This window comes from Leptonychotes weddellii, chromosome 1 (assembly GCF_054177405.1).
Source record: "Leptonychotes weddellii isolate Sample4059 chromosome 1, ASM5417740v2, whole genome shotgun sequence".
Classification (NCBI taxonomy): Eukaryota; Metazoa; Chordata; class Mammalia; order Carnivora; family Phocidae; genus Leptonychotes; species Leptonychotes weddellii.
The window spans coordinates 3,663,878-3,686,000 of record NC_138369.1 but is presented as its reverse complement, the minus strand read 5'-3'; the positions used below and the strand labels follow the sequence as shown (position 1 = coordinate 3,686,000).

Sequence of the window (22,123 nt, the reverse complement as noted above, 5' to 3'; positions counted from 1 at the left end):
CCTCTTTCACTCGCGGTGGTGCCTTTGAGACCCATTAACGTTGTCACGTGAATCAGTGCTTGCTTCTTCTTTGCTCCTGGGTAGGGTTCCGCCATACCACAGCTCCTCCATCCAGTCACCATTTGAGGGCCATTCAGGCAGCTTCCAGTTTTTGGTGATTATGAATAAAGTCTCTATAAGTACTCATGTACAGGTTTTTGTATGGACATATGTTTTCCTTTCTTTTGGATCAATACGTACAAGCAGGATTGCTGGCTCACACGGTAAGTGTATGTTTAACGTTATGGAACACCACCAACAGTTTTCCCAAGTGGTTGTACGGTTTTGCGTCTCCCCCCGTCCCCCAGTGATGTATGAGTCCCTGTGTCCCACCTCGTCACCAGCACTTGGTGTTGTCAACCATTCTTCATTTTCGACGTTCTGATGGGTGTGTAGTGGTATCTCGCTGTGGTTGTGATTGGTGTTTTCTTGATTGCTAATGATGTGCTTGTTTGCCTTTCATTATATGCTCTTTGGTGACCTCTTGGTTCAAGTAATTTGCTTAATTTTTTAACTGGATTGTTTGTTTGCTTACTGTTGAGTTTTGAGAGTTCTTTATATATCCTGGATACAAGTCCCCTGTCAGATATGTGACTTGCAAATATGTTCACCCAGTCTTTAGAGTGTCTTTCCATCCAAAATTGTGTAGAGTGTTTCCTCTCACTTCACCATTGTGTTGGCGATTTATATAATTTTAGAATTTTCTATATAAATTTTAGGTCGTTCTATCTATGTCTACAAAAAATTCATAGTAAGATTTACAGAATTTTAGAATTTTCTATATAAATTTTAGGTCGTTCTATCTATGTCTACAAAAAATTCATAGTAAGATTTTGATTAAGCAGCCTTAGACCTATAGATCAATTTGGGGAGAACTGACGTCTTTCCTATGTCGGGTCTTCCCATCCATGAACATAGTATTTTTTTCCCCATTTATTTAGATCTTTGATTTCTATCATCAGCATTTTGTAATTTTTAGCATGCAAATTCTGTATGTATTTTGTTAGATTTATACCTTAATATTTTATGTTTCTGGAGCTATTATAAGTGGTATTGATTTTTAACTTCAGTTTCCAGCTGTTGATTTTTGGCTGTCGGCCTTGCATCCTGTAGCCTTGCTGAACTCACTTGTAAGAGCTGCAAGAGTTTTTTGCTCTCTGCAAATAGGAACAATTTTATTTTTCCCTTTCCAATCTGGATGACTTTCATTCATTTTTCTTGTCTTTTTGCACTATCTAGGACTTGTAGTACAGTGTTGAACAGGAGTGGCAAGAGTGGACATCTGTGCTTTGTTCCCAATCTTAAGGGAAAATCTTCAGTCTTTCATTGCTAAGTGTGATGTTGACTGTAGGTTTCCTTAGATGCCCTTTTTCAGGTTGAGGAAATTCCCCTCTATCCCTCGTTTTCTTCAAGTCTTTATCATAAATGAATATTAATTTTTATCAAATGCTTTTTCTTCATTGATATGATCATGAGATTTTTTTCTTCTGTAGACTGTTACTATGATGGATTACATTGGTTGATTGTCAGTTAGAAAATAATTTTGTCTTTTGGTGTGGGGCTAATAATCTCCTGAAATAGAAGATGATGATCTTGCCTCATCCCTGTCCTTTTGGTCCTGATGTGCTTTGGGGTCACCTGACATCAGAGAGATTCCCGCCCCCCACCGGGTCTTGCTGTCCTCTATGTCCAGAGTGCTCCGCAGGACCCAGTTCTGTGGGCAGGATGGGGAGAAGTCACTTGCTCTCCAGAGGCCGTAACGCATGGGGCAGTGCCTGGTGTACCAGCTTTCACCTCGCCTCACTCAGTCCCTGCAACCCACCAGGGCCTGGGCACCCACAGGCAACCACACATGTCCTTCCTTGGACGACTGGCCGAATGGACATGAGTTTCAAGCTGGTATCGATGAGAAAGCATTCCTCACAGACTACATTAACTGTCACAAACACGACAGGTTCAATGTTAGCAAATTGCATCAGTGCATAATAACAGCAGTACTAGGATCACAGGTCACAGACCTCCTGAGAAACCACAGCGTTCTCTATGGTCCACACTATCCTGTTGCAAAGAAAGGTGCAGCCCAGACCCCGGGCAACCCGGCTACTGTGGTTTGTCATCTGAGTTGCTTCAGAAGAATCGTATTTTCAGATCCATTGGGAATCCATGAATGGGCTGTGTTTACAGCCCTCTCTGTGCAAGCCCGGGAGTGATCATCTCAGAAGGCGGTCTGATTCCCGACCCTGCCCGCGCTGTGGTCTGTCGACTTGCTTTGGCATGAGAACATCTCCACACATGCAGCAGAGATCTGTGGGGTTTTCCAGGAGCCGAGAACAAGAACAGCCTTGAGACTGCCCCAGAACTAAAACAGGGCTCCAGCATCCGACACTTGAGGCCTCCAGCTTTTCCTGTCAAGAGTTTTGGGACTTTAAGTCGGTTCTGAAAGCAGAGCGTGAAGACCAGAGGGAATCACCCGTACAGCCTCAGTGAGAGGTTTCAGACTTCTGGGGGCAGATTTTCTTGAGTCTTTATTTCATCAGTATTACATAAATCTTAAAGCTGAATGGCCCACATGAGGAGTTTTGGATAAAACCTTTTGCTATGGCGCTTTTATTAACCACACAGAGCACAGGCTCTAAACCCAGAGGCTTGCTCTTGCGGTTTGGGTCATGTCGAGGGGAGGCTGGGGGCTCTCGGGCTGCACCAGGTAGAGACCCTGCCACCCCGGGCTGCAGGAGGCCATGCCGTGCAGACAGGGGGCCCCCACGGGCCACACAGCGGGGACTGAGGAAGACAAATGTTCTAACCAGTTCTTACAATAATAAAAATACAGCATTCCTGCCCATGGGGAGACATGCCATTGCAGTGGTTCATCAGGGCCTCAAGGTCTAGCCCAAGTGAAGGATAAGCTGACCCAGGGGTCAAGTCCCCCCTCTGAGTGGCGTCTTTGTGAACTCTTTGTTTCCAGGAAATCGGAGTCCTAGCTCATCGGTAGTGGTGGCCCTGGCTACGCAGATCACGAGATCGGGACGGTGTCTGCCCTGGCGACTCCGCTTGGGATCGCCATGCACCATCAGCACATGCTGCGCTGAAGCCACAGGGGTGAGGAGTGAAGTCACCTCTGAGAACAGCGGCGAGGGGGTTCTGAGCTTTCTCGGGCTGCATTCCGCTACCTAAAGAGCTTGCATCAGCTTCGTGGCACCTGAATGTGACTTTCAAATATGCCTAGGACTGCACCACTGATTTCTTCCTCCGCCAGATAAAGAAAAACCCTCATGCGTTGGGTTTGAGAAGCCAGAGTGTCAGCAGCCCAGCCCCTTGGGACACTGAGTCTTCTTCGAAAATCCCGAGATCTGGTTCCCAATATTAAAAGTCATAATATAGGGCTCTGGACTGATGGATTCAAGTTCTACAACATATAACCCGGAAATATGTGACTTGAAATCACAGGAATTTCTTTACTGGTGTCATCAGAAACTCAGCTCCTGCTTTCAACACGTGGGTTGCCCCTGACCACCAGCACACATGGGTTCAGAAAAGCCAAATCTTGTATTCACTATCCAGCTCATCAGCACCGAGTCAAGCCGGGGAGACTGTGAACGGACCGTCTGTGGCTCCCTGTGTGTGGCCTGGCTTCCCACACGTGCCCTTCCAATCTCACGGCCACCCTTCCAGGTGGCCCAGGGCGGCGTGCCACCCACACAGGTCAGAGTTCACGATGGATCATTAACCGCAAAACATGTCTTCTCTGTAGCCTGTATCTCCAGCGAAGATGCAGAACATCTCGACTGTACTATGACCTCACGCATGTGCCAAGCATTTGCTAGAAGCTTCCTCATCCTCTGCACATGAGAGCTTTTGTCCAACTGTCAGAGCAAAAACTTTGCAAGCATACGCACATTGTTTGAGAAAGGAATTTTGCCAATAGCGCATCTGCTTTTTTCTCTGACTCAAGCATTTATCATCACTTTTTTCTTTAACTGAATAGACCCCCCTTTTTTTTTTAAGCGCCACTTTAGGTTCACAGAAAAATCGAGCGGGAAGTCAGAGAATCCCCGTAGCCCCCCAACACCCCCACACTCACATGGTTCCCCTCATTAGCCTTTCACGGAAGTTTGGTATGTTTGTCACCGTCAATGAGCCAATCTGGACACACGGTTACTATTAACTAAAGCTCCTGGTCGACATTAGGGTTCGCGCTTGGTGCTATGCGTTCTCTGGGTTTTGACAGACATTCAGTGATATCATCACTTCGGAAGCTGGTTTTGCACGTTTCTTTGTGAAGGTGGGAGCAGTACCTGGGTTTACTCGGGAGCACTGCTCTGAAAGAGAGATCTGAGGTTTTCAACTCTCTTCCGCCTCCAGTGACAAAGCTAAAGAAGGAGAATGTCATCCTGGAAAGAAAGCACTCTTTGGCGCTTATTCGGAGAAGTCGCAAATAATTTACCAGGGAAGTCGTTCCTGTTCGGGGTAATACAGACCCGCTTAGAATGTCAAGGGCGACTGTAGACAAATGGGCCGTTCGTTGATCTGATAAAATCCTCTTCCACTCTTCGCCCATTTCTCATTTTCTGGTATTTTCTCTCATTGCTGGGTATGCAAAATGACCGCAGTGTGTGTCTCTGGACTGGATCCCGGTCCTGAAAAAGGACACCAGTGCAGTGGTCATCACATTCAAATGAGATCTTTCATTGACTCATCGTGGTGAATGGGGGTTGATTTCTGGGTCTTGATCCTTGTGCTGAGATCATGCGAGATGCTAACATCTGGGAGGGCTGGCTTAGGGTATACAGTTCTTGGTGCTATTTTTGCAACGTTTTTGTAAGTCTGGAATTATTCCAAATGAAAAGTTCACATTTTTTTTAATTGAGTAGACCTCTATTGTTTAAAGCTCTAGGAATTACGAGAACTGAGCACGTCAGCTGCTAAAAATGATTACCAGTAGCACTTAGGACGCTCACAATATCGTGCAGCCAGCCCATCTATACCCATGTCATTTTTAAAAATCGGTTTAACAATAAGGTCTAATACATCTGTAATGTGTAATTCTTGGTAGAATTATGGGGCAGCGGGGAGCAGCAAACTACAGCCCCGCAGCCAAATCCAGCCAGCTGCCTGGCTTTGTAAATAAAGTTTTATTGGCACACGGCCACACCCATTCCTTCACTTGTCTGTGGCTGCTTTCCAACTATAAGGACAGAGTTGAGTAGTCATGGACAGAGACTGGCCCACAGAGCCCAGAATATTTACTGTCTGGCCCTTTACAAAAAAAGTTTGCCAACCCTTGAGCTATAAGAACTGGCTCAGAAAGATAATCACAGAAGATTAAGTGATAAACACAAGTATCAGAACTGAATACGTAGCACAACCCCAACTGCAGAGAAAATCATGAAAGCCAATGTAAATCTGATAAAATGCACCTGAGAGGACCCACACCAGGCTACTGGTAAAGGCTTCTCCTCCTATGTGGGAGTTGGGTGGGGCTGGGGAGAAGTTGAGGCAGGGCTTGAATGGGGTGTGCCAGTCCAGGTGCCCAGGGCACAAAATTTAAGGAGCTTGCCCTGACACGATCTTGAGGATGAGCACCTCCTTAAGTCTGGAGCTCTGGGTGCCTCATTGGCCCCACCGCAGTCCTGGCCTTCAGTGGAGACTGTTCTCTGTTGTAATCAGATTTTCCTACAGCAAGCATGTAAAATATTACTTACATATTCTTAAAATGTTTAATTAGCAAAAGAAAAGTGGGCAAACAGATTTACAATGCCCTGTTTTCTCAAGCCAGCCTCCCCCTGTCCCCAGGGGTGAGCCCCAAGATTCTCTCCATCTTCCCACCTGGCCCTTCACTGCGGGCCGTTTCCTTTCTGCATGCAGAATTCTGTGATTTATATCCCTGCCCTCAAAGTTCCAGCAGTGTCTCTTTCTTTCTTTTTAAACTACTCTCCATGTTCTTTTTTTTTTTTTTAAAGATTTTATTTATTCATTTGAGACACAGAGATACAGAGAGAGAGAGAGAGAGAGAGCATGAGCAGGGAGAGAGGCAGAGGAAGAGGGAGAAGCAGACTCCCCGCTGAGCAGGGAGCCCGATGCGGGGCTCGATCCCAGGACACTGGGACCATGACCTGAGCTGAAGGCAGACGCTTAACCATCTGAGCCACCCAGGCGCCCCTACTCTCCATGTTCTTTAAAGATCCAAAAGGGTTGCTCATAAAGCATTTATACTTGTATTTTCTCTATGGTCACATAACTAAGCTAGATCTGAGGATGCAGGGTTAACCCTAGCATCTTTCTGTCCTTGTCCCCACTCCTCCCTGGCCTTTGCAGGGACATCCCTTCCTTTCCCACTGCTAGCTCCTGGAGGCATGGTCCCAATGTCAGATTGCGGCAGACCCAGTCTGGAGATGCCGCCGTTGCTTCAACAGTGGTCATTGCTGGCCCTTGGCAGGGGCGACCCCTATCTGGTGGGCCCTTTTAATGAGATTACTATGTTATAAATGGAATGGCCACTTGGGCATACACTCGTGAACTCAGAGAACTAACCTCCACCCTCCATTAGGAGGCCCCAGTACAGTCCTTACATCTTGGTGGATCTTGCTAGATTATACATGAAAGGAGAGGAACTTTCTAAATAGTTGGCTTATTTTAATATACTTGGGAGCTACTAAAACTTGTCTGCTAGCTGCTATTACATTAGGTTCTTGAGACACTATATCTTTGATCGCGAGTCCTTACATATTTTCTGCCCTCCTTCTGAACAAGCCCTTAAAGCACGATATGTGTCCGTTCCCCCCCCCATATTCTGTTAATAATTCATGTAGCAGAAACAGATGATATTAAGTGACAAGGAATACTGCTGCAGGGCATCGAATCAAAAATAAAAATTAAGCTCTTGATAAGTCAAGAAACGGATGCATAAGCATATGCACAATACCAAGATGGAAGGAAACTGCGGAAGTTCAGAAACCGGAAATGATTTTTGCGAAAGCTGCCTGGGCCTGGGGTGGGGGGGGGCACCACTACGTCCATCCTTGGCTCCTCCTTACTGTTTGATATGTGGGCCTGTGGAGATAGCACCCTGATAAGTATCTTTAAATAGCAAAAAGTTAAACTCCGGTCAAATATAAAATCAGTTTTTATTTTAAACATATTTAAACACTAACTTCTCCAGCCACTGAGGGGACTGAACAAAGCGTTTGTACTTGTGCAGTGAGAGTCGCTCTGGCAAGTGTGTAAGGAAGACTAGGACTTGAAGTCAAGTGCAAGATGCTCCTTGTCCACGGATGCAGGGCTGGGAGGTGGCGCCATGGCGCCCTCTGCTGGACAGACGTGCGCACTGCGCCGTCAGCGCTGACTCCGGGGCGGTAACATCCCCATTTGGCCTTGGGCGACGTGAGGGGATGGTTTCCTGACCTTCACCGCCTACTGATGTTTACGCGAAGATTTAATTTTAAAACAGTGAACAACTTGGGAGGTTCCACTGTGCATTAAATTAATTTTCTGCATCCATGGGCTTGATCGGACCCTATTTAATAGCTATGGGTTCTTCAGGATGATCTTATGCAGCAAGCCTTAATTTGTGTTCTTTTCCACAATACTCTACAGTAGTTTTTAGCAGGCAGTCCTAAATATGTCTGGCACTCCTCTGGGTGTCCCCAAGACCCTCCCAGGGGCCCCACAGGGTCAAAACTGTTTTCATAATAATACCAAGCCATCAGCCGCCACTTTCCCTGTGCTGACATTTGCACTGACTGCAAAATCAACATCGATGAGCCCCCAGGGCACAAATGCAGGTGCAGAGCGAGGCAGAGGCGTCAGACTCTCCCAGACGTCGCGGTGGTCTTCCCCACCCTGCGCTCACAGTGAAAAAGAAAAGAGAAGCTGAGGATGGGGTACTGCAATTTCCAGTTAAGGTTAACCTATGGTCCTTGGTGGAGCTGTTAATTGCTATTAATTGTATTAAATCTCAGTCCTGGAATTCACATCTTTCCAATATTCTGTGTGACAAAAGGCACTTCTCCTGCCAATGTATGATGACTGTCCTAAGGAAAAGCCGCCGGCAAATGACTGTGAGCTGAACCAGCCATTTTTGTCACGAAACGCTGTTTGCTTGAAGGAGTAACAGACAAATGATGATTATTCAGACTTGGGGAATTGGCAGACATTTTCTCAAAAATGAATGGTGCGAGGTGGATGTATCCAGGAAAACAGCCAACTAATTTGGTTGCCAATACATTTTCAACCAAAAAAGAATTAGAATTTTGAGCTTGGTAGTGATACTAACAAATGTGATTTTTCAGTACTATATAATGAAAGCATGTCAACATTTGGAACATCTGCAAAATCAGTGAACCAATATTTTCCAAGTGACTGGTGCAGGAGGTTACAAAACCATGCATGTGGGGAGAAGATCCATTCAAATCGCAAGGGAGAATAATGGGTTTTTTAATTAGTTGTGTATTTTTTATCAAGGTCAAATTCACATAACATAAAATGCATCATTTTAACCACTTAAAAGTATATGATTCAGCGGCATTCGGTACATTCTCAGTGTTGTACAACCATTACCTTCTTTAGTTCCAGAACATTCTCATCACCCTGTAAACTGGTAACCCTGACCAGTTAGCAGTCACCCCTCCCGCCAGTCCCTCCTCCTTCAGCCTCTGGTAACTACTCTGCTTCCTGTCTCCACGGATTTTCCTGTCCTGGACATTTCATATAAACGGCACCATACACTCTGTGGTCTTTTGTGCTTGCCTTCTGTCACTGAGCATCATGCTCTTGAGGCTCATCCACATTGTAACATGTATCACTACTTCCTTCCTTTTGGTGGATGAATAATATTCCATTGTGTAGATACACCGCATTGTGTTCATCCAGTCATCCGTGACTGACACTTGGATTTTTCCGCGTTTTTGCCATGGTGAATCACGCTGCTATGAACATTCACGTACACGTTTTTCTGAATACACCCAGGAGCGGAATTGCTCGGACGTAATAGTTTAACTGAGTTTATGTGTAACTTTTGGAGGAACTGCCGGCCTGTTTTCCACAGCAGCTGCACCATTTTATATTCCGCCAGCCGTGTGTGAGGGTTCAAGTGTCTCCGCATCCTCGCCTACACTGGTGGGTTTTTTTTTTCTTTCCTTTCTTTCTTTTTTAATAGCCGTACTAGTGTGTGTGAAGTGGTATCTCCCTGTGCTTTTCGTTTGTATTTCCCTAATGACTAATGATGCCAAGCATCTTATCATGTGCTTCTTGCAGACACGTCTGTTCAAGTCCTTTGCCCATTTTTCAATTGGGTCGTTGGTCATTTGGCTGTTGAGTTGTGACAGGTCTTTATATATTCTGGATACAAGACCCTTATCAGATACACAGTTTGCAAATATGTTCTCCCATTCTGTGGCTTGTCTTTTCACTCTCCTGATAGTGTCCTTTGCCGTACAAAAGTTTTTAGTTCAGGTGAAGTCCGATGTATCTTTGTAAAGATTTCTTTTATCTTTTATTTGTGCTTTTGGTGTCATATCTAAAAATCCACTGCCAAATCCAAGGTCATGAAGATAACCTTATTGTACATGACTACCTTATGTTTTCTTCCAATCATTTTATAGTTGTAGCTCTTACATTTAGTTCTTTGATTCATTTTGAGTTGATTTTTGTATATATTGTGAAGTAGGGGTCCAACTCCGTTCGTTTGCATGTGGAAACCCATTTATCCCAGCACCATTTGGTGGAAAGTTTACTCTTTCTCCATTCAGTGGTCTTGACGCCCCTGTCAAAAATCAGTTGACCATAGACATACGGGATTATTCCTGGATGTTTAATTCCATTCCATTGACCTGTGTACATCTATGTCTATCCTTATCCCAGTACTGCACTGTTTTGGTTACTGTAACTTTGTAGTAAGTTTTGAAATCAGGAAATGTGAGCCTTCCAGATTTGTTCTTTTTCAAGGTTGTTTTGGCCTAATACCATATGAATTTTAAGATCAACTTGTCCGTTTCTGAAAAAGCAGTTGGAAGTTTAATAGAGAATTTGGCTAAGGATTGCACTGATCAACTTGGAGAGTATTGCCATCTAAATATTAAGTCTTCTGATCCATGAACATAGAATATCTTCTGTTTATGTAGGTCTTATTTAATTTCAGTCAGCAACGTTATAGTTTTTAATGTAAGTATTTTACCTCGTTGGCTAAATTTGTTCCTAGGTATTTTATTTTCTTTGATGCTGTCGTAAATGGGATTGTTTTATTTCATTTTCCTATTGTTCATTGCTGAGAAATATAACTGATTTTTGTATGTTCATCTTGTATCCTGCAACTCTACCGGGTTTGTTTATGAGCATTCATTATTTTTTTGTGGCTCCTTCAGGATTTTCTATGTCTAAGATCATGTTATCTACAAATAGAGATAGTTTTACTTCTTCTTTTCCAATATGGATGTCTTTTATTTCTCACTCTTGCCTGACTGCCCTGGCTAGAACTTCCAGCACAGTGTTGAGTAAAAGTGGTGACAGTGGACACCCACAAAGCAGTCGGAAGAGGTGATGGGCAAAGCAGAACCCTCTCATTCCTGCACTCGGGCCCAGGAGCCCCGTCCAGCCATTCTTTCCAAAATATGTGTTCCACCTGCTTTTTGCACACACATTGCTGAAGTCTGCCTTCCCTGCGTGTTTGAGGAAGGTCAGGGTGTGCATTGGTTATTTCCTTCCATTGCTGTTCTCTGCCTGTCGTGGTGGGCTCCAGCAGATTTCCCATTTCCATTTAATATGCACAAGTGGGCGTCAAATTCGGCACGTACGAATGTGGCAGGAGCCACACACAGCCGGGTGTTTGCTCCGGTGCGTCGGCCTGCTGGACCACCTTAGCTCCCTCCCTCCATGAGGTCCTCGGAACCCAGTTCAGAAGCCCCTTCCCCCAGGAAGGCATCCCTCTTAGCTCCCTGTGACTTTGCCCAGCTCACGCTTCATAAACACTCAGGAGTGTATCTCTTTGACATGTCCAGTGGCCCCAGGGTTCGACGCCGCCCTATGGCAGGGCCAGGGTATTGGCCTGGTTCTCCCTAGCAACTGATAACGGGTCCAGGGGAGCAGCGGGGTGATTATTCTGCTGGCTTTGCTTCTACCTGAACTTGCGCCTCGGCTCAGTAGTCATGCTATGCAGACGTGAAATGCCACAGCGGGTGTTTGCAGATGCTCCTTTGTGCTGTTGGCGCTCCCGCGCTCACCCGCATGTCAGGAGTCATGCTCCCCTCCCAGGCCACAGCTTTTACTCGCCGCCTAACCGCACCACCCGCCCCCCCAACCTGCGTCAAGCCTTGTTTTTATTTTGTAGGCGCTTGAATCATTATTTGGATATTAATAAAAACAAATCTTGGCTGATGCTAACCATCTGATTTCCTTTTTTTTTTTTTCCGTTTTGTTTTGTTTCTGCACACATTTTCTTTAGCTTGAAATGGCGATTGAAAACCTCCAAAAAAGCGAAGGGATCACTTCACACAAAAGCGGTTTACTCAACAGCCATGTAAGTGTGTGTCGACCCGGCGGCCTGCCCTGCCGCACTCGTAACCTTCGTAGGCATCTTAAAAACAAGCGAAGACCATGAAATGACGCCTCTCGGGTGCTGAAAGGTGGCGGGGGGCGGGGGGAGCCAACCTAGGATGCTACATCCAGCAAAAAAAAGAACAACCTTTCAGCAGCGTGAGGGAAAGGGTCCTGCATCCGTGCAGGTGGCTGGTAACAGCATGTACCCTCCCGGTGCTCGCAGAGGGAAGAGCGAGACGCGTGCTCCCTGCAGGGCCCGGGAAGGCAACGGGCATCACAGATAAAGTGATACTGAGATAGGCAGCAACCACAACAGAAAAGGCAGGACTGGGGGCACCTTAATGACTCTCAGCTGCCTTTCGTGTCTGTGGTCAGCTCTTTGGGGGAAAAAAATAATAATAGGAGAAAAGTGCAAAGCAACATATTTCTACTGATTTTAACTGTATAGGATCTTTCTCCTTCGCTCTCCTCCTGGGGAGACCTTGACGGTAGCTTCCGTGCCAGGAGGCAGCAAACGTCCCTGTCTCTGGGCAGCTTCGTGGGGCAGGATGGGACTAGAGGAGGTGACCAGCTAAGAGTCTTTATTTCCTAACTAGGGCCCTGTCAAGACTTTGGTACTGGCCGACGTGCCAAGTGAGGTGTTGGCTCAAAGGGCAGTGATGTTGGGGCAGAAACCCAGCTAGGGAAGGTCCAGAAACTTCTAGGTTTCTGGATTGGCACAGGTGTCCTGGGCTGCTCCAGGTACACGTAATGAGGGCCGTGCACTCCTGGGCCTCAGAGGCCCAGTCACTGGAAGGGAGAGCAGTCTCACACCCATCATCTCAAAGCAATAAATATATGAATAAATAAGAGAGCATCAGGCCCCTGCTGAGTGCCCCCCCGCCCCGGCCCTCAGACTAGGTGGCTCATGGCCTCCCTGTCTCCAGTTACTGCTAGACAGTGTCAGCCCCGTGGCCGATCTGGGGAGGGAACAATCGGCAGTGTGTGCTTGCTCAGTCTTAAACTCAGGCCACTGTGCGGGCACGTCTGCACAGTGGCCCGCTCTGTTCAGCAGGGCCCTGAAGCAAACACGCATGGCCTCAACACGGCCCGCAAGCCCTGGCCCCGGGTCAGCCCCGAGGAAGGCAGAGTGTGGGGCACAAACCCCAGGCAGGCAGGGCTCCGCAGGAAACTTAAAATGTCTGTGGGGAAACGCATGAGCCGCTTGTCTCTGGCTGCAGGGGTGCTTCTGGTTTCTAACACGTTTCCTTTGGAAGGAGACACCTTTGACTGCTTCCCTGCTGGTTCCGTTTGCGAGCGGGAAACACTCCCTGCGCCCGTTTCTCCCTGGCTGTGTGTCGTGTGTCGTGGAGCTGTGAGCAGCAGGGTCTGGGCTTGGTGGCTCAGAATCAGAGAAGAGAAATTATCTTTCTGAAGAGTCGACCCCACGCACAGGTGAAAGCCTCCTGGAGCTTGTCCAGCCGATGTGAGAGCCAGGAGGGGAGGGAGAGCATGGGTCCTGGCCCCTAGGTGGGGCCCTATGTCCCTGCAGCGGCCGGCCATGCTCGCTCATGATGCTTGTCACCCTGGCCGCCCACAGCTGAGTGGGCTCCGGTGCCGAGAGACACTGGCCGAGTCCCGGCTCCTTTGCCAGCCCGGCCCTAGGGCAGACAAGCCGGACTGGGGGCTGTGCCCCACGGACCCATTTTCCTGGTGGCCTCCCAGCCGACCCTTCTCCGAGAGCCAGGGTCGCGGCGTCCCACCCACACCAGAGCTGTGCTGAACACAGGGGCAGAAGGAACAAGGAGAGCTCCCGCCCAGGAGCTGGGAATGCGCAGGCGGTAGCCCAGCGGCTGTGAGAAGGCGCACCCAGGTCACACCGAAGTGGGCACAGAAGCCAGCCGTGCAGGTTTTCCGCTGGAGCTGGTTCTCGTGCTCTGCGGAGTTTGCTTCCCGACGACAGTGATGGCGACGGGCTACCATGGGGTGGTGTCCAGGGCTAGCAAGATGCCCTGAGCCTGGGAGGCGAGACAGTGCCTTCCAGACCCAGCCGGTGTCGGGGTCTCCGGGAATTTCCCCAGCTGCCCTCGAGGGGTTGAGTGAGACCCAGGGGGTCTGCAGGTGGAAGGAACCTTCCAGCCTGGGGCCGAAACAGGCTGGAGCAGTCTCGAAGACGGGGATGGGCAGATTTGGTGGTGTGAAAACCAGGGATAGCTGCTTGCAGGGAAGGAGGCGAAGCGCTTGCCCTAGGCAGGAAAACGCCTTCCCCCACCGCAGATGCAACCACCGTGGTGCCTGGTCTGGGGGGACTTCAGTCAAGGTCCCCCGCCTTGAGCAGGAGAGGGGCCTGGGCTCCTCCCAGGGCTACCCCTCAGCCGTCCCCCAGATCCCTGCACAGAACAACACCCCCCCCATGCAGGGACCCCCCCCCCCACCAGTGGTTCACGGTCACTGTCACATGGGGACAGCGTGGTCTATGTAATAAACAAACCCTGGGAGGAGGACCTGCTTGTAGATTAATTGTATTTAGATTCTATGACTTTTTTTTTTTAATTGAGGACCACAAATTGCCAAAGATCACGTGGTCTTCAGTTGGTGGCAGACTGCAGGCCCGTGTGATGACAAAGCATGCCGTGCAGACCAGGGTTGGGGCTTGGCTAGAATCGGCAGTTTCCTGGGATGGGTCCCTTGTCCAGAAGTTGCTCCAAATTATCGTGGCAAATGCCTCCAGCAGTTGTCATGGTCAGACTGCTGGTTTCTTTCCCAAAGCCTCCTCACCGCCTTGCTGACCCCACCCTGACTCCCAGTGGAAAGGCTGTTTCCCAGGCGGCCCCACCAGGTGGCCTCTCCCACCTGCTGGCTTGGAGCTGCAGCTCAACACGGCATGTCCAAAGCCGAGCCCCGACTGCCCCTCTAGCCCCTGAGCCTCCCATCCTCTGCTGCTCACCCTCGCTTCCCAGACCCCACCGCCAGATGCTCTTGACCTCATCTTCAGAACCATCCCGAAGCAGACCACTTCCCCTTCCTCCACCACCACAGCCCCCACCATCTCTCCCGTGGAGTGTCGTGGCCACCACCTAGTGAGCCCTTGGCAGCTGCCCTCCCCCAGCTTCCAGGCCCTTCTCACAGCAGCGGCCACAGTGATTCTCCTGAAACCAAAGTCAGATCATGGCACCTCTCTGTCCAGAAGCCTCCCGGTCCCCCATCACACTCCAAGTAGAAGCCAGCATCATCAAAACAGCCTCCGGGGCCCTGCCTGACCGGCCCTGTCCCCTCCTTCCCCTCCCCTTCCCCTTCTCTCTGGTCCAGCCACACAGGTCCCCCCTCACTGTTCCTCCCAACACGCTAGGCCCGGTGCTACCCCAGGGCCTTTGCACGGGCTGTTCCCTCTGCCTCGAATGCTTCCCCATTGCTCCCTCCTTCAGCTCCGTCATGACTTGACTCATTGGTCACTTGAATCAGCTTCCCCTCTGTTGCAAAAGGGGGAGAAAGTGTAACTGATTGTTCTGGGGGCTGTGAGAGGTGTCAGCTGTCTCTGGAGTTACTTCTGCTTGGGAAGAACTTGTCGAGATAACCATGCATCATTGTTGTCAATGCCAACATAATTATCCAAGTAAAGAGATCCATTTTTCATTTCAACCACACGGGGCTGGGGGATGGTGGTAAGCCGAAGCGATCATTCTTCCTGAGCACTTCCTCATACATGTGAGCCGGTCCTGTCGAGGGCCCCCTCCAGCCCACCACCTATGGAACCTGACCTCACCCTTCCCGCCTGAAAGTCCGTGTTCCTCTCCTGCTCCCTGAGGATTCCCTAAGAAGCGGCGCTCTGTGCTCCCGGGGCCGGGGGGCGGGGGAGAGGGCAGAGAGAGAAAATCTCCAGCTTCTGCACCCTGACCGTTGGCTTCCCGCATGCTGGGGGCCCCTCTGCATTTCAGGACCCCTTCTCTTGGTCCGTTGCACCTCCTGGGGGTGCAAATGTGGGCAGATCTGGTTCCATCTCTACCTGCCTGGGGTTCTCATTCCAGTGGGGGAGACGAGCAATAAATAGATAAAATGCACCTGCTAGCTTCAGAGGAGGAAAGTTCTCTGAAGAAAACCCCGGGGCTCAAAGGACCCCCTCAAATACCAGCCCTTCCTCACCTGGATCCCAAACTGAAAATAAGAGAGGGTGGCAGCCGGGGAACCCAGTTACCCCTGCCCCTGTGCCTTGTCGCTGGGGGGGGGGGCAGCTTCCTGACGCCGATGGGGCTGTGCTCACCCCCTGCCCCTTCCAGATGCCCCAGGCCTACCGTCCCGCAGCCTCCCCGAGCCCAGGCGGGCAGGGGTGCTCAGGGAGGGGAGGAGGGTGCACCCCGAGGGTCAGAGGGCATTGCCACGCTGCCGTCACAGCTTCCGGCAGCAAGGGGAGAGAGGTCAGGGGCCAGGGAGGACCAAGGAGGCGGCTCCTGGGCCAGAGCAAAACTCTGGAGAGAACAAGGTGGTAGAAAAAGCACATTTAAGGAGAGTTGGAAAACTAAGTATCGAGTGAGGCGACAGGAAGTTCTTTTCGCAGAGGGGCGGCTGAGGGGGGTCAGGTGTCCTTCCTGGGTGCCGTCCTGTTCCCCGGGGCCTCTGCCGGGGGCTGCGTCCACCCTCCTCCCCCATTGCTCTATGCTGTCTTAACTGCCCCTCAGTGGCCCCGCTGCTGAGGCCGGGAGGAGGCCACCTGGGGTTCTCCAACACTGGGACACTGGGCGGGTGAGGGGCCAGCTGTCAGCCACGCAGGCCCTCAGCTTGGGGCGAGAGGGCACAGGGCCACGCGGGCCACACGGGGAGCAGGCCGGCTTCGTAGTGACCATGGTGCCAGGGCCCAGGGAGAAGCAGGAGCTGCGCCCGGTCCCTCCCTGAGGAGGCTCCTGCAGCTCAGAGACTTCTCTGCAGAAGCCTGTGGGGAGGGAGCCTCTCCTGGTTCCCTGGGCGGCAGGGCAGCAAAATATACTGGGCCTGAGTGCTAGGCCTTCCGGCCACTCTTCCTCCTCCTCCTCGGGCCCTACGTGAGTGAACACCCTCTCTGTGCGTGCCCCTGGAGACCCCGTCCTCAGCCTTGGTGCCCCGTTAACGCGCCTGCGCCCAACCTCTGCCCTGAAGCCGGCCCAGCAGTCAGCCGACCTCTCCAAAGCAGAGCCCACGACACCAGCCCTTCCTGATGCCCGATGTCTGTCCTTCTGTTACAGGACTCTCTGCTCTGTCAGTCCCCCACGTGTCCCTTCACTTGGACCTTTGGCCTGGGGCCCACCTTCATCCCGCACATGCAGCCGTGCCCACCTCGACCTCTGAACCTTTCCTTGCCCCCGGCTGGCCCACCACCCGCCTCCCACTTGGCCCTGCGCTAGATCAGGGAGGTCCAACAGAGGCAGGAGGCGGCAGGTGGGGCCCCGAGCTGACGACTGTAGAAGCAGGAGTCAGTTACACTGGTCTCTCTACCTCTGTGCCTGTTAGAACCTTTCCATAATAAAACTATCTTTGAAAGGGGAGACTCCAGCCGACCCCCCAGCATGCACGTGTGGGGCCGAGCAGGGCCACAATGGCCCGGGGCCAGCTGTGGCTGAGCTCTCCCTCGGCAGACACTCACTTCGGGTCTAGAAGGGTGCAAAGGGTGTGCGACGTGCTGGGGCCCCCACACCCAGGTCCGCGGGGGGCCGGGAGCCCCTCACCCTTCCCATGCAGGATCCTGCCTCAGGCCTGGGGCCCGGGCACGGCTCCTGCCCTTCTCCAAATCCCCAGCACGTTCAGGGCTTTAGTATTCACACATCAGACCTCCCTTGATCAGAGAACAGATGCACTCTGCTGGGCAGGCCTCCTCTGCGCCGCTGCCCGGTGTGGGGGCTTGACTGTGGGGACAGCTCCTGCCCTTCTGACCCGATGCTGAGCCCGGGGGGGCGGGTAGGGGCTGCTGGGGGCAGCGACTTGGCTGCCCTCCGGCCTGGGCCCAGAACCTGGTGCGGAAGCCTCTTCAGTACTGTGTCCCGTTTCTGCGTACAACCTCTCTCTGAGACACGAGGAGAGGTCAGTCCGCCTCTGCCCGTCGTCCTGTTTTTTGTTTTCTTTTGTTTCCGAAAGAAAAAGGAAAAGCTTTCCTGAGAGAAAATACACCACACATTCCAGAGTGTATGGTTTCCGGGCCACTCAGCCAGCCCCCCAGCCGCGAACACAGACCCCTCAGGAGGCACACACGTCCTACCTCAGGGAGGAAGCGCAGTCGCTCGCATTGGGTCTGAGAGCTAAGAAGAGGGGCAGGGGGAAGGAGTGTCTGGGAATCCCACCTTCCACTCCTCCCTTCCTTCCCAGCCTGTTCTAGTAGAATCTGGTTGCCCCAGGGTGCAGAATTCCTGGTTGGAGCCATGGATAGTAGCACAAGCAATAGGGCAAGAATTCAACCAGCGATGAGACAGGTGGCCGAGCCCCAGCCATCTTAATCCTTAGATGAACGATTTGTCCCTCAGTCACAAGATGTCAGGAGGTGGACAAGCTCTAAAGGCCCACGTTGCCCTGTTTAATGCCGGGGGCAGTGCTGATGGGTCCGCCGAGCTTTATTCAATCTTCCTCTTCATCTTGACATTCCTGTAAGTTTAGGAGACATGGTGTCTAAATGATTAGGAAGACCCCCAAGAGGTCTCAGTCACTTGCAGGCTTTTGTAAATTAAGTCAAGGAATCTGAAAAACAGGCTGAACGTTGAAGGAATAAATACAGGAGTGGAGAGAAGCTGTTAATTCATGTGCCTGGAATCTCTCAAATCCAAATCAGCGACAGTGGCTATGAACTTCCTCATCATGTTAATGGAGAGAAAGCATGTGCTTCTTGAGGCCATGTTAGCCTTTCAGCATTTTGGGGGATCCTGACGAACGTGAGTGTGTCTTTCTTCATCCAGCTCCAGTGGCTGTTGGATAACTACGAAACCGCAGAAGGCGTGAGTCTCCCCAGAAGCTCTCTCTACAACCATTACCTTCGGCACTGCCAGGAGCACAAGCTGGACCCTGTGAATGCCGCCTCCTTTGGGAAGCTGATCCGCTCCGTGTTCATGGGCCTGCGGACGCGGCGGCTGGGCACCAGGTGGGTACATGGGGGTGCCCGGTAGCCCCACGCCCACCTGTCCTCCTGCGTCCTCTATACAGATATTGAGCTTTTGGAGAACGTGGTCTTTCTCCTTCTGCCTGCATGCCTCTGGGTGAACTTGGAGTTGTTCTGAATTGGCGGCAGCACGGGCCTGACCAGCCCGAGGCGTTGGCCATGGGCCATCTCTCTCCTGATGACAAGAACAAAGGCTTTGCTTCAGCACTCAGTGCTTCTTTAAAATTTTCCATAACAACAGGTTTTCTTAAAAAGCAGCCTCTGGATTATCAAGTAGAGTTGGATTTATGATTTCTTGGTGCTTTCTGCTCTGCCTGGACCAGTCCACCACAGCAGCTCGCCCTTGGCCTGCAGCAGCCAGGGACTGCCATATGCTGCAGACTTACCCAGGCAGGAAACGAACACTCCTCCCACTAGAAAACAGCAGCCATACTCTATTCAAAGTGGGGGGCCTAGAGCACACAGAAGGGGCCAAGAGAATGTTCTCTGCCACCCTCTGATCCTTTACAGAGAACATCCTTACAGAGCATCAATGGATAGAGGAGGGAAGGACGGGGGAGAAGGAGAGGAAGCCCCTGGTCTCTGGGGACACAGCCACCACTGCCTTTGGGGCCTCTCCAGACAGCTCATGCATGGCCTCCACCGTCAGAGTGTCCTGGATGCTGGCCTCAGGATTGGGGCTTTTCTCCCCCCTGCTTTCCAACTCCTCCTGGCACCAGCCAAGCTGCTACCTCATCCAGAAAGGACCCGTGCTCCGCCCACTTGTCCCTATTGCCAGACGCATGTCTATCCTTCACTGCTTCTCTCCTGAGGAGCCCTTCTGGCCTGTTTTCTTAACCAAATTGTCTAAAGCCCTCTGATCATTCATTTCTCACATAATAAGCTACGATAGTGTTTCCCAAAGTGTTACCATTTCCTAGATCATGTTGTCAGATGACTAGGGGTCGGGGGTGAGGATGGTGATGCTGATGGTGGTGATGGTGATGATGGTGAAGATGATGATGATGATGGGATAGTGATGACGGTGGTGATGATGATGGTGGTGATGGTGACGATGACAGTGATGATGGTGAAGATGATGATGGGATAGTGATGACGGTGATGGTGATGATGGTGATGCTGATGATGGTGATGGTGATGATGACAGTGATGATGGTGAAGATGATGATGACGGTGATGGTGATGACGGTGATGGTGATGATGACAGTGATGATGGTGAAGATGATGATGGTGGGATAGTGATGACGGTGATGATGGTGATGATGATGGTGATGATGGTGATATTGGTAATGATGGTGATGTTGGTAAAGATGATGATGATGGTGGTGATGGTGATAATGATGGTGATGGCAGTGATGCTGGTGATTGTGTTGATGATGGTGATAATGGTGACAATGGTATGATGATGATGATAATGACGGTGATGCTGGTGATGACGATGGTGGTGAGGCCATGCCAGGTCAAACAAAGCTGGACTGCTTCTCCCACTGCAGGACTTCTCAGAGCCTTTAGAATACTAAAATGCAAGGGGGGGAAATCTCCGAGAGGCGGATGCCCAGTCCAGAATTTCCTAAACCCCTCTCTGATCATGGAACAGCCCGTGAACATTTCCCACATGGTCCAGGGAACACTGAACCTGAGCACCCAAAATGAAGGGCCAAGATAGAGCACTTGTCTTGTCATTCAGAACATCTGCAAGGAGAACTGACCCTGAGATGCTTGGTTTCTAGGGGCAACTCCAAGTATCATTACTATGGGATCCGCCTGAAACCAGATTCACCCTTGAACCGGATGCAGGAGGACACCCAGTATATGGCCATGCGGCAACAGCCCATGCATCAGAAGCCAAGGTGGGTGACCTGGCCCAAAGCCAGCCTGAGGGCTGACTTTCCTGCCCAAGGCAAGGGTTGGGTCTGAGTTTCACTTGGGAGAACATACAGAAAAGTGTCTCTCAAACATTAAATACATAGGGAGGAGGGAACTCTCCAAACTGTGATGGAAAAAATAGATTCCTATGAACCTCTGTCTCCAACGTCCTGGGAGAGCCAAGGCACAGGAAGCTGGGGATGCAACCTCATTCAGCTAACAGAGCCTTTGGATCTTTCTCTTTTTAAAAAAAAATAGACATTATTTTTTAGAACAGTTTTAGGTTCCCAGCAAAATTGGGTAGAAAGTGCAGTTTTCCATATGTCCCCTGTGCTCAATGCACAGCCTCCCCCCCATCAACGTGGCACCAGAGCTGTGTGTTTGTGCCAACTGGCGAACCTACATCGACATATCATTACCACCTCAAGTCCATACTGGACATTAGGGGTCACTCTGGGTGCTCCATTCAAATGGGTTTGTACAAATGTATAATGACATGTATCCAGCATTATGGATCACACAGAGTAGTTTCACTGCCCTGAAAATGCTCTGTGTCCTGACTCTTCATCCTTCCCTCCCCTCAACCTCCGGCAGCCACTGACCCTTCTACTGTCCCCATAGTTTTGCCTTTTCCAGAATATCATAGAGCTGGAATCCTAGATCTTTAATTTTCAACTATGGGGGGGGGGAAAAAGAGAGAACACTGAAACTAACCCAAGAAGCCTGGAGAAAGAAGCTTATATACTTAAGTTGCTGCTTCTTCCTGACATTCTGATCCAATGGCTGGAAAGGCCTGGTCATTTTCTGGAATGTTCTCTTCTCTATCCATCACACACTGACTCATCTTTTAAGGCAGGGGTCAGCAAACCTTTCTGTAAAGGGCCAAAGAGCAAATATCTTAGGCTTTGCAGGCCACTCTGTCAAGACTATTCAGTCCTCCATGGTAGCATGAAAGCCGGCACAGGTGATACAGAGACCAATGGGCGTGGCTGTGTGCCAATAAAACTTTATTCACAAAACAAGGAGCAGCACTGGCCCTCCACAGCTGGGATTTGCAGGCCCCTGGTTCATGGCCCCACTCAAATGTCACCTCCCTGGCAGTCCTGCAGTCACCTCTCCTTTCCTGCTTCCCTCTGTCCCTGGCTCCTCTCCAGAGTCCAGACTGCTCCACGTGGCACCTTCATAACTTGGCCCATCCATGTGTGGCTAAGAACCCACTTTAGTGGCTCTAAGGCCATCCCAGGGACTCCAAACCACATGTCCAATCGCAGGAGTTGGAGGTCACAGAAGAGAGTCTCCAGGACATTCTCCAGCAGCCAACAGATAGGAGTGGAACCAACAGTCCATCCTGAAGCTATTTGTCCAGACATGGACTCTGTAGCTTCTTGTTGTTGTTTGGTTTGGGGTTTGGGCCCCTACAAACACCCGTGAATCACGACACCAGGCAGAGTATTATCTTAGGAGCAGCTGTACATCTCATGGCGACAGGCTCGTGCCATTTGCGCTTGGAACCACCACCCGAGTCAGGCAGTCCACACGTGTCTGAGAGGCTTTTCTCTGTCCTCACGGGAAGCCTGGCCCCACTTTCCACAAGGAAAGGCG

General features: G+C 50.5%; 1 protein-coding gene and 1 long non-coding RNA gene across 4 annotated transcripts in view; both read left to right on the top strand.

The window, feature by feature from the left end:
• Positions 1-9: 9 nt before the first annotated feature.
• LOC145717506 (uncharacterized) lies at positions 10-5,570 on the top strand. Its single transcript, XR_014140779.1, has 2 exons — positions 10-2,522; positions 3,005-5,570. It is a non-coding gene; the product is annotated as an uncharacterized LOC145717506 (long non-coding RNA).
• Positions 5,571-6,188: 618 nt separating this feature from the next.
• The window catches only part of RFX2 (regulatory factor X2), a 28,056-nt gene continuing 12,121 nt past the window's right edge, over positions 6,189-22,123 (top strand). The window contains exons 1-3 of one of the 3 annotated variants that reach the window (XM_081805370.1): positions 6,189-11,548; positions 18,456-18,637; positions 20,386-20,505. In XM_081805370.1, the coding sequence (XP_081661496.1) occupies positions 11,480-11,548; positions 18,456-18,637; positions 20,386-20,505 (371 nt within the window). In that variant the 5' untranslated portion in view covers positions 6,189-11,479. The remainder of the gene's footprint in view (positions 11,549-18,455; positions 18,638-20,385; positions 20,506-22,123) is intronic. The other 2 variants (XM_081805254.1, XM_081805313.1) reach the window with 2 other exon arrangements.